Source organism: Scylla paramamosain, unplaced genomic scaffold, assembly GCF_035594125.1.
Source record: "Scylla paramamosain isolate STU-SP2022 unplaced genomic scaffold, ASM3559412v1 Contig95, whole genome shotgun sequence".
Taxonomy (NCBI): domain Eukaryota; kingdom Metazoa; phylum Arthropoda; class Malacostraca; order Decapoda; family Portunidae; genus Scylla; species Scylla paramamosain.
The window spans coordinates 202,501-215,000 of record NW_026973760.1 but is presented as its reverse complement, the minus strand read 5'-3'; the positions used below and the strand labels follow the sequence as shown (position 1 = coordinate 215,000).

The window sequence follows — 12,500 nt, the reverse complement described above, 5'->3', positions numbered from 1 at the left end:
ATGAACTGAGCAAAGTAAAACTTAAAGCAAAGCTTTCATTCTTTGGGAGTAATCCATGTGATCTTTGCTTTAGATGTTCTTGATCCATTGTTCCTGGACAGATCCAGCAGCTTTAGATCTGTAATATATCACAAATTCCACAGATAGAGATGAGCAGCATTTGACTCCAGACAGACACACTGATAAAATTACTGGAAACACAATGAATTTGTTAAAAAAGAATAAGAATGGCATTCTCATTTAGATGAAGGAATGATAAAAAAAAAAGTTGATTTCCATGATAAGACCAAGATTGGAATAGGTGGCAGTGGTGTGTGTGGTCTCCTCATATAAAGAGAAATATTATAAAATTAGAAAAAGTACAAAAAACAGTCATTAAGAAGGTCCCAGAGTTGAATAAGTCGACCTATGAAGAGATGAAGGATGTTGAAAATTTATATCCTTGAAAATAGGAGAGAGAGAGAGAGAGAGAGAGAGAGAGAGAGAGAGAGAGAGAGAGAGAGAGAGAGAGAGAGAGAGAGAGAGAGAGAGAGAGAAATTTAATAAACACCTATAGAGTTATATAGTATAGAAAATGTGGACAAAGAATGTTTTATAACTTGGTTCTATGGTTAACTACACAAAAACTTGTGGAAGGAGATAATGAGTGGAAATAGGTAGGCATATCTCTTTTATTTTTTTTTAATGTAGGAAGGACACTGGCCAAGGGCAACAAAAATCATACAGGGATTGTCATGTTAAGGGCTAATGGCTGCCTGCAACTTCCCTATTTTCCTATGGTTAACATTATATCATCATATCAAATATCATATAGAAATGTGGACAGCAAAATTGACAGTTTTAAAGTAAGTTCAAAGTAAAAAAGTAAAAAATAAACAAAAAATCTGTTGTTACTATAGAGGGTTACAATCAGGTATCATATAGTATTCAAATCTTAATTTTTCCAAGAACCAATGCTCTTTTGTTTTTAATGAGGCAAAGGGGAGAATGTGTCTGTTGTTAATACACCAGACTGGCCATTCAACTAACAAAGTGAGTGGGAATGTCTTGGTTATTATACATGTTTTTTTTCACGCTATAACACTTTAAAAGTCACGTCGGCCCAAAATAGTCTAAGTTTAAGATGAGGCTGGCACATAGAAGCCCCATCCCACCAGAGTCGCTTGGACAGGGCTTCTATGTGCAAGTCTCACCTTAAACTTTGACTATTTTTGGCCAATCCTGATTTTCTTTTTTGACCTGAGGGCATGAATTGTTTACCATCAAAATAACTTACAAAATGCAAATAACTTACACGACCACATTGTTGTAATTTTATCTCATACTATACATAAAAACACAAATTTAAAGCATCCTAGACACTACACTAGAGACAGCTGGTAGATCTGGCTTGCAAGATTTGCACTGAAGCAGGCAAACACATTAGCCTGCAGTACCAGGCAGAGAGGACACACCCAGCACTAGCTGTAGACACATCAGACCCCGCAATGGGGCACCACCATCACACAGCCTTGATTGCACAGACAGTATGTGTGCTGGCAGAAGAAGACAAAGTTCTGCAAAAAAAAGTAATGCAAATTGCTTATTCTGCATCACTCACACGCTATATTCCACACTCACGCAGACTTTACTTTCCACGAACTCTTCACTCCCTTTCCTGGCCTATCAGATGGCTCAGACAATTCTGAAACACCCCCACAACTCTTCCATATCTATTTCTCTTCAACCAAATACCTTTTTCACATGCACACACCACAATACCTGAGCTACACATCCTCTCCTCTTATTTCACACTCATTCACACTGAAATCATTCCTTGTTAGGTTAATCAAGACTCACACCTATTATTAACAGGAGCTCCTAACATGCAATTATCCAGCTATCTGTTGCTCCTCTTGCAATCTTATGCCTTTATTTTCAATGTTACTGCTCTTGTAATCTTAATAAGTGCATGCCTGCCTCCCCTCCTCCAATTCCTTCCGAAAAAACCCCATCCATCATCACCTCATCATTTATCACACTCCCAACAATGCTATATACAGCTGAAATTCTCCTGTCCAAAATTCCTGGGACTGAAAGTGCTGCAGATTTCATTTTCCCAGTTTTTTTAATATTTTTATGTGGATTTATCAAATGGGACAACTTGGGGTTGGCATCAAGGTTTACACCTACCTTCAATGTGGCTTTACAATGGCCACAAAGAATATCAAAGTGTAAAAACATGACAGCACACCCACAGAACAAAGGCTTCAGTGTTCAAAAAGTAGCAAATTGTCACCCATGCCCTGAGGATGCCATGTTGTCTTTTAGTCACAGAGGGACTGCCAGACACAGCAGAGAGGGATGTCTCTCCTGTGCTTCCCTGCCTGTCCCCCCCTTACCAGCACCTTCTCATTCCACGGCTCACATTTAATTCTTACATTATAACGGGTCCTGGCAAGCTTAACAAAGAGAAGAGTGCTGTGATGGCCCTTGTTTGAGAGGGCTTGCTACTTGTGAGACTGGAAGGGAGACAGCAAGATCAGCAGCGAAAGCTATGACAAAGGTATGATACAAAAGCCATGACAAAGGCAGATACAAAAATAGTAAGCTGTTGCATTGTAAAAACTGATTTGCTGCACCTTCTTTTAGTCAGAAGAGGCTTGGGAGTTGCAGGGTAACAGAGACTGTACTGGCGCACTAGGCATAGCTGTCACTCCCAAGAGAAAGAAAGGCTCTTGGTGATAAAGGAAGGCAGATACAAGAATAGTAAGCTGATGCATTGTAAAAACTGATTTGCTGCACCTTCTTTTAGTCAGAAGAGGCTTGGGAGTTGCAGGGTAACAGAGTAACAGCTGTTCCAACCACTGAGAAGCCTTTGCCAACTAACTGTGTGACGGCTGCTTCTGATCTTCCCATCTTTCTTCCTGTCTGACAATTACTGATCCCTTCTTGAACAACCACAATCACAACACTCTTATGAGAAGAATTAAGCTGTAGCAAGCGGGAAACAAGCAGGGCAATGTGGGAAAGACATCTCCCACTATGCTTGACTGTTATTATCAGTGTCAAGGATTCAAAAACTGAGTATTGCATCTTCAGAGCACACAAGTTACAGACAGAGGACCTCAACTGTACTAACACAACACAGTATTCACCTGACTGTTGGTTCCTGAAAGGCTCCAGTCAGATGTGCTTGTTGCTCCTCATTTACAGAAGTCTCCCAAGGTCTCTTCTCTGTCACCTGAGGGAAAACACAGTCAACAAACACTGCAGCATTATTACACAGCATGGGAGGCACGACAGAATACACTGATATGCACCTTCAAGAAATGAAAAGAATTAAAGCAGCAAACTGTGCCATTTATACACAGCAAATGTTGGTCTGGGGGTCAGGAAAGATATGAGTAGAAGCAGTAGTAGTAGTAGTAGTAGTAGTAGTAGTAGTAGTAGTAGTAGTAGTAGTAGTAGTAGTAGTAGTAGTAGTAGTAGTAGTAGTAGCAGTAGTAGTAGTTTTAATTCCTCAAAGAACAGTTCTATTGCTTTAATTTCCTGCCTATCTAAAGTTTTTAATCTACCCTCAACAGGAATATTCTTAAACATCTATCACTTCACAGCCTTCTTCTATCTGATCGCCAGTATTAGGGTCCATCAAGGCTGCTCTACTGGTGATCTTCTGGCTTTCCTTACTGAGTCTTGGTCATCATCCTCTTTTAGAGATTTTGGTGAAACTTTTGCTGTTGCCTTGGACATATCAAAAGCTTCTGATAGTCTGGCACAAAGCTTGCATTTCCAAACTACCCTCCTACGGTTTCTATCCTTCTCTCTGTAACTTCATCTCAAGTTTCCTTTCTGACCGTTCTATTGCTGCTGTGGTAGACAGTCACTGTTCTTCTCCTAAATCTATTAACAGTGGTGTTCCTCAGCGTTCTGTCACCCACTCTCTTCTTATTATTCATTAATGATCTTCTAAACCAAACTTCTTGTCTTATCCACTCCTACTCTGATGATACCACCCTGCACTTTTCCACGTCTTTTCATAGACGTGCAACCCTTCAGGAGGTAAACATATCACGCAGGGAAGCCACAGAACGCCTGACTTCTGATCTTTCCAAAATTTCTGATTGGGGCAGAGCAAACTTGGTATTGTTCAATGCCTCAAAAACTCAATTCCTCCATCTATCAACTCGACACAACCTTCCAGACAACTATCCCCTCTTCTTCAATGACACTCAACTGTCCCCTCTTCTACACTGAACATCCTCGGTCTGTCCTTTACTTATAATCTGAACTGGAAACTTCACATCTCATCTCTAGCTAAAACAGCATCTATGAAGTTAGGTGTTCTGAGACGTCTCCGCCAGTTTTCTCACCCCCCCAGCTGCTAACTCTGTACAAGGGCCTTATCCATCCATGTATGGAGTATGCTTCACATGTCTGGGGGGTTCCACTCATACTGCTCTTCTAGACAGGGTGGAATCAAAAGCTTTTCGTCTCATCAACTCCTCTCCTCTAACTGACTGTCTTCAGCCCCTCTCTCACCGCCGCAATGTTGCATATCTAGCTGTCTTCTCCCGCTATTTTCATGCTAACTGCTCTTCTGATCTTGCTAACTGCATGCCTCCCCTCCTTCCACGGCCTCGCTGCACAAGACTTTCTTCTTTCTCTCACCCCTATTCTGTCCACCTCTCTAATGCAAGAGTTAACCAGTATTCTCAATCATTCATCCCTTTCTCTGGTAAACTCTGGAACTCCCTGCCTGCTTCTGTATTTCCACCTTCCTATGACTTGAATTCCTTCAAGAGGGAGGTTTCAAGACACTTATCCATCAATTTTTGACCACTGCTTTGACCCTTTTATGGGACTGACATTTCAGTGGGCATATTTTTATAAGATTTTTGTTGCCCTTGGCCAGTGTCACTCATACATTAAAAAAAAAAAAAAAAAAAAAAAAAAAAAAAAAAAAAAAAAAAAAAAAAAGCTGGCAATCCCACACACACACACACACACACACACACACACACACACACACACACACACACACACAGACATCATTCACACTCTTAGCCCCATCAGTCCCTAGTGGAAAAGGACAGTCAGACACAGCACAGCTGGTCACATACATCCAAACAGAACTTGACTTAATCCTGTAAAATACAAACAGGTCTATACAAAATACAGAAAAGACATGCAAGTGGAGGCATCACCAACCTCCTCCGGGAATCTGGCAGGACAAACGGCACGGCAGAACCCATTCTTGCTCCCGTACTCCACATGCTGGTCTAGCATCATCGAGTGGGCAAAGCAGTTGTAGCGTTTCTCCCACTCACTCTCTCTGCTGAAGTCTCTGTTCTGAATCTCTCTGCTGAAGTCTCTGTTCTGAATCTGACGCAGAAGCTGAGGCGACAGTACCGGCAGCACAGCGTCAACCTGAGGAATGTCACCAATGTTCAGTCAATCAAACCATAAAAACACTATTGAAACTCCCCTTAACTTCCACTAGAGCTTGTTGAAAGTGAGAGACACAGCACTGCAACACATAAGAACAGCATCCTCTTAGGAAAATGTTCCTGCTGTGTGTGGATTTGTGAGAGAAAAGTACACAGTTGTTTTGCAGGAGTGAAGCCATTCTGAAAGATAATGTGTCACCTTTTGGAGAAATGTGCCTGTGTGTTACAGGCGCACACACACACACACACACACACACACACACACACACACACACACACACACACACACACACACACACACACACTGACTTGCATCATCCCCATGTCAAGACAAGGTGGGATGGAGTCTTTATGTACCTTGATGAACCACTTGTGGATGCTGTTCCATGGATCACACCTCAGGCTGCTCTTAACTTGTGTGTTCTTCTTAGACTCTTGCAGAAGCAACACATACAATCTGTTGCCCTCCATGGGATTCCTCAGCTGAGATGCAAGCTGTGGGAAGAATCAAACCAATAATGAAGGCTCTCTCTAGGTAATAAATGCTTCCTGGAAGCAATACAAAGCAAGTCACTTCTACAGGGATCATCAACATCTTACTGGAAAATATGTAAACTTATTCTCTTATGCCAAGCAAAATCATGGCATCTCACAACACAAGGAATTTCCTTATCTTCAGATCTGCTAAAAACTAATTTAATTTGTTCCTCCTGTCAGCGAATGAGTAAAGTTGAGGCATTCCCACCACCAAGATCTGACTGTGTGAAGCACACCTGTCAGCTAGTGAGTAAAGGAATGAAAGTGAGATAACTCCAGCAGGTCCCTTTCCCCTCAGCTCACCAGTCAGGTCACCAGTCAATTAGATCTGGTCCAAACTATGTGAAGTACACCTCCACTCAACAAGTGAATGAAGGAATGAAATTAAGATACCCCTAGCATTTCCATCTCTTTCCCTGAGCTAAGGTTGCCAGCACAGCCTGACTGACTGACCCACCTGCAGTGCATCCTCCCTGGTGTCCTGGGCATGGATCACCACCACCTTTGACTGGAACCCTGACTGCTTGCCATCCACACTGTCCAAGCAAGATTCCACCACCAGCACCTGTGGATCCCTCTGGATAGACAGTGAAGGTCTTAGCAGCATCACTCCCTGGCTCTGTGAATAATGTGACAGATTTCAACACAGTGTTCTCAAGATTTCAATAGTCAATATCTTCCATGGCTACACAGGCCCACAGTCTTATCAAACAAACTTCCAATTGATTTATTATAACTAATTAATCAGACATTTGAATCAAGTGACTGAGATGTCAGGGAGTGAAGACAGGCTCATGCAGTAGTGGCCAGTCAAAGCAGCAGAGTGCAAGGAACTACCGTATTTGATGGCTCATAAGACGCACGGGCTCATAAGACGCACCCAGTTCTGGCATGTATTGAAATAGAAAAAAACAAAAATTAACAGATTTAGGCTATCGATATGAAGTCAAGGAATTCAAGCGACATTTGAAGACTCTCACGTGCATTTAGATCACTATTAGATACCAATACTCAGCATTTAAAAGTTTAATTTATGCTAGCAGCTTACTTGTTCTTTTTGGGGTTTTGTTGAGGCTGTGATGGCCGTGACATCACAGCCTGGCGTCCCAAAGGTGTGGTATACAGGGAGTGTTTCAGACTAGATACAGTGGAGCTGGTTGGATTTCTGGAGTCAAATCTTGGTAAGGTTGCGGGCCTTGAAAGCCAGAACGTAATGGTTCGGTTGAGGGTATTGAAAGACAAGATTGTACCAATCCTGCTGACGTGTAAACACAATCTTCTTATTGGTATTTTAGTTGGGGCCATGCAGACTGTGATGTCACAGCCTCTAGTGCCCAAAAGGTGTGGTAAGCAGGGGAGTTTCAGTCTTAATGCGGTTCAGCTGAATGTAGGTAAACATTAACTGCACCTAGCTCTTGGCGGCACCATTAACTGAGGGACTACAGTGATAATAAAATTTTTTCATACTTTATTTTTTAGCATCTTTCACATGTAATTCTTATGCAGTATTTTAGTACATTTTCAAAGCCAAAGGATGTGTAAAAGCAGACTTACTAACTTTATTTTCTAAAGTGTATTTTACTTGAAATATTATTTCATTCATCATAAAATTTAGTACAATTGTATCTTTTAATTCGTATTCAAATCACAACAAATTCATAATATTCACTTTGAATACCTTGCACAAATTACTATAGTTTACCTACTACATTTTATTCAAATTCAAATCCGTGAAAATAAATTAGTATTATTCTTAGAAGTTACAAAAGTAAAAAACCAAATCTGAAGTGTTTCATTCCTTTTTTTAATTCAAATAAATTTTCGTGCAAATAAATTGATCTTATTCATTCTGAAATCTTACACAACAAAACTAAAGAGTTTTTAATTCAAATTCATGAAAATAAATTGATTTTATTCATTCTGAAATTTGCTTAGCACAACTGTAGCATTTTTATTCACATCCAAACCCTACAAAATCATTGTCACTGTCATCAGTACTGCATTCCTCAAGCTCACCAGAATCACTACTAGAAGTAGAAGAGTCACTGCCTTCGTATAGAAGGTCATCCTCTGTGCCCTCAAGATCATTACTGATGCCACATTTCTTGAATGAAAGCACCACTGTCTCTGTTTTTACTTTATCCCAAGCAATTTTTACCCACTGGCAAACCTGGGCTATTGTAGGCTTCTTGATGAAGCCCGATGGTGTTTTGTCATGTTGCGGGAGTCTCATCCACGCGTTCCACTGCTCACGCATATACACCTTGAAAGGTTTGTTTATGCAAACATCAAGTGGTTGCAACTGGCATGTTAGTCCACCAGGTATTACAGCCACTTTTGTGTTTAGATTGTGTACTCTGTTCTTGGTAGCCTGAGTTAAATGAGCCCTAAATTGATCCCACACAAGAAGTGATGTTTTTTTTATAAGTCCCCCAGGACGCCGTGACCATACTTTGTCAAGCCACAGCTTCACACCATCCTCATCCATCCAGCCCTTAGGATGAACATGAATAAAGATACCTGGTGGAATGCTTTCTTTGGGAAAGGTTTTCCTCTTGAATATGAGGAAAGGTGGTAATTTAGTGCCATCAGCACAACAAGCCAGTACTGCTGTAAAATGAGTTTTCTCATGGCCTGAGGTTTTAATAGTCACAGTCTTAGAACCTTTAAAATCAACTGTTTTATTAGAAGGCACATCAAATGACAGTGGTACTTCATCCATATTTGCAATTTGTCCCATTTCAAAATGGGTGTCCTTTCTGAGATTTATAACGTATTTATGAAACTCAAGAATTTTGTTTTCATATGCCATAGGCATTTTTTGTGATATTTTTGTTTTAGTTCGCATTGCTAATCCATTCCTTTTCATAAATCTATAACACCAGCCCTCATTACCACCAAAATCATCATAGCCTTTGGCAGTTGCCCTTTCTTTAGCTTCAAAAATTATTTGTTTAGTTGTTACTATTGCACCCTGATTCCTTTGATCAACAACCCAAGCCTTCATCTCCTCTTCCAGTTCCACCCATTTAGCTTTCTTTGTGCGAAGACCATGTTTTGATTTCACAGCTTTCTGAAGTTCTTCCTCTTGTTTTCGCCAAAAACGAATCATTTTCTCAGTTGGAGGTGGACCAAAATGCCTAGCAGCAGCTCTGTTGCCGTTTTCCTTAGCATATTGTATTACTTGTAGCTTGTATGCAATTGTGTAATTGTGTCGTTTTTTTGACTCCATCATGTTGTGTAATAAAATCTGGAAGTTTTAAACACTCTTGCATAAGCTATTACATGAATATTATGCAGATCATCACCTCAAGCCAGCCTATCCCATGACACTCAATTCCTTTATAGAAGAAATATTCGTTCTCAAGGTGTATTAGTCTATTTTCATAAAAGAAAAGTTTCTCTAGCTTCAATCTTTTTCATATGTATGCAAAGCAAGAATGTTAAAAAGATAGGTTCAATTTTAATTGTATGAAAGTGTGGCTATTGTCTTACCTCAATCAGTAACGGCGTCACACTCGGTGTCACCGAGTACGTCACGTCGGAGCGCAACCGACCGCGTTTGTTTTGAAAAACGTGGTGCACCATCTCCACCTTGCCAGAACCTTCTCCACAAATCCAACCAGCTCCATCACATCTAGTCTAATATTATAATTGGATACCTCACCTTTGGGGCATCAAAGGCTGTGACATCACAACCTACACTGCCCCAACAAAACTCCAAGAAGAAGTGGTGCATGGTTAAGCAAATTCTTCCTGACTGGTCAAAGTCTATGTGGATTACCAGTAAGTATGAGATACTACACATTGGTACCTTGAAAGAAAGAGCATTTTGTGGCGTACTACCAATCATGACTTTATTTAGTTGTGCAAAGACATCTGTGGTTTGAATTTAGAGCCTCTGTTGCCGTAGACTTGTAACCTATTACTGCCTCAAAGTTGGACCTTTGCCTCATTGGACGCAGGCTAATTTACTGACCCTTTTTCTGAGAAAAAAGTAGCGTCTTATGAGCCATCAAATACGGTAATTCTCAAAGAGTGGTGGATGAAAAGAACAGACTCAGTAATCAGGTTGTTAGTGCTGAGTCACTAGGGAGATTTTAAAAGAAGATACACAAATCTAGGGAAAGGGATAAGTAGAAATAGGTAGACACATTCAATTCAGAGAGAGAGGTCAACTTATAGGAAAGAGGAAATGCAGAAAGACTACTGGTGTACATTAGACTCCACTACACACATAAACAACACAATACACACCTCTCTTTCTCCTCTCTCTCGAGTTCCTCCACCTCCTCCTCCTCCACCTCCTTGCCCAACTCACCAACATCACCCATCACTGAAAAAAAAGAAGAAAAATAAATAAATAAAAATAATAATAATGATAAATAAATAAATTAAACAGATAAATACAAATAAAATCTACCTAATAATGGTCTACATTCTGAAACACTTGTGCACCACACCTGAACTACATTGAAAAGGCTGTACTTCAAGTTATGCAGGTCTTTAAGGGTGCTTTTATAGTTCTAGTGACAGACAAACAAGATTTCTATACTATGAATAGGAGAAATACTCTTGAGAACCCAACTAATCATCTCTGTGCCCTTGGATAATACTTGTGGTGAGGAAGAGACCAAAGCGTTTCTGAATACTGGTTTATATATACCCAGCTAGCAAGCCCACACCACTGATTTTCACAGCATTTTATACCACAACTATTTTAAGAGATAATGGAAACATCTAACCTCAGTCTATTGATACTGTTAACTTGATTTCCTCTATACTCGTACCTTCCTCTTCTCTCACAAGCACCCACATACCTCCTTTCTTCTCTCCTGCTGGCCTACATCTGCCTGTGACTTCCCACCCTCCTTCACTCCACTCAATGGTGTCATGCCACCCTGTCTCACGTACTCCCATCACACCATAATCCCTCCACTTTCCCTCACTCCAGCTGTTTGTGTTCCAGGAAAGCAAGCAACACCTCTCCTCTCTATGCCCTCTCCTGTTCCTGCCTGGCATCCTATCATAGCTGGGGCCACTCTACCATATTCCAGGCCACCCAATAGCTTCCCTATACTGGACATGTGGATCATCTGATGACCACACCTGCTTCCAAACCATCTTCTACAACTGCAGCCCATCACACTCCCATTCTTCTAACTTCCCTATGTATTTGCTGTTCACCCATCTCCTCTCCTGGCCAAATCATCAACTCTTTATCCTGCCTCATAGGGATGCACCTCTCTCTCTCTCTCTCTCTCTCTCTCTCTCTCTCTCTCTCTCTCTCTCTCTCTCTCTCTCTCTCTCTCTCTCTCTCTCTCTTATAAATAAGCAAAGAACTGACTGATTGACAGATTTGTTAAATAATCAAACAAATATATACAAAAATAGTGAAGAGTAAGGAGGAAAAGAAGTAAGAATATATATAGAAGAAGAAGAAGAAGAAGAAGAAGAAGAAGAAGAAGAAGAAGAAGAAGAAGAAGAAGAAGAAGAAGAAGAAGAAGAAGAAGAAGAAGAAGAAGAAGAAGAAGAAGAAGAAGAAGAAGAAGAAGAAAGAAAGAAAGAAAGAGAAAAAGAAAAAGAAAAAAAAGGAGAAAGGAAGAGGGATTGGGAAGAAGAAGAAGAAGAAGAGAAAGAAAGAAAGAAAGAAAGAAAGAAAGAAAGAAAGAAAGAAAGGAAGAGGGATTGAGAAGTAGAAGAACAAGAAGAAGAAGAAGAAGAAGAAGAAGAAAGAAAAAAAAAGAAGAAATACATGTTTGGTAATAGAAAATAATAACAAAAACAACGAAACTGTTTCGATAGATGTAATGAACACTAAGTAATGAAACACACACACACACACACACACACACACACACACACACACACACACACACACACACACACACACACACACACACACACACACACACACACACACACACCGTGAAAACAAAGGGGAAAGTTGTAAGAAATACATCTGGAAATGAAAAATGAACACCTGTATGAGTGTAACTGCAACTTTAGGAGTCAGAATGGCTGTGTGAAGGTAAAAAATGAGAAGATAAGCATGGTGAATCAGTGGTGGGTTGACTATAACAAGTGCTGGAATTATGGGATCAAGTCATCAAGGAGGGAGGAGAAGGAGGAGGAGGAAGAGGAGGTAACATTGAAGGAAATCGTGTTGAATGAATAAAACATATGAGTTATATAGTATAAAAAAATAAAAAAATCAACAAATAAATCGTGATTGAATAGATTAAATGGATGATAATAATAATAATAATAATAATAATAATAATAATAATAATAATAATAATTAATAATAATAATAGTAATAATAATAATAATAACAATAATAATAATAATAATAATAATAAAATGAAGAACTTACAAGAAACCTATTATGAATCTCAGGAAAAATATAAATTTGCTTTTGTATACTTGCTTTTGTGAAGAATTGATATTATACTCTGTCACAAGAAAAATTATATGAAAAGAAAAGAAAAGGAATGGAAAAAATATTAGTTTAACATTTTTACTGTCGGTTTT

The 12,500-nt window shown here is 39.7% G+C and overlaps 1 protein-coding gene across 1 annotated transcript in view; it reads right to left on the bottom strand.

Annotated features, from left to right (window-relative positions):
- Positions 1-657: 657 nt before the first annotated feature.
- Positions 658-12,500, bottom strand: part of LOC135098960 (uncharacterized) — a 24,633-nt gene continuing 12,790 nt past the window's right edge. The window contains exons 2-7 of the mRNA XM_064001402.1: positions 10,224-10,302; positions 6,424-6,585; positions 5,787-5,924; positions 5,191-5,409; positions 3,138-3,223; positions 658-1,556 (exon numbers count right to left, since the gene is read on the bottom strand). Coding sequence (XP_063857472.1) covers positions 1,502-1,556; positions 3,138-3,223; positions 5,191-5,409; positions 5,787-5,924; positions 6,424-6,573 — 648 coding nt within the window. The 5' untranslated portion in view covers positions 6,574-6,585; positions 10,224-10,302 and the 3' untranslated portion in view covers positions 658-1,501. The remainder of the gene's footprint in view (positions 1,557-3,137; positions 3,224-5,190; positions 5,410-5,786; positions 5,925-6,423; positions 6,586-10,223; positions 10,303-12,500) is intronic.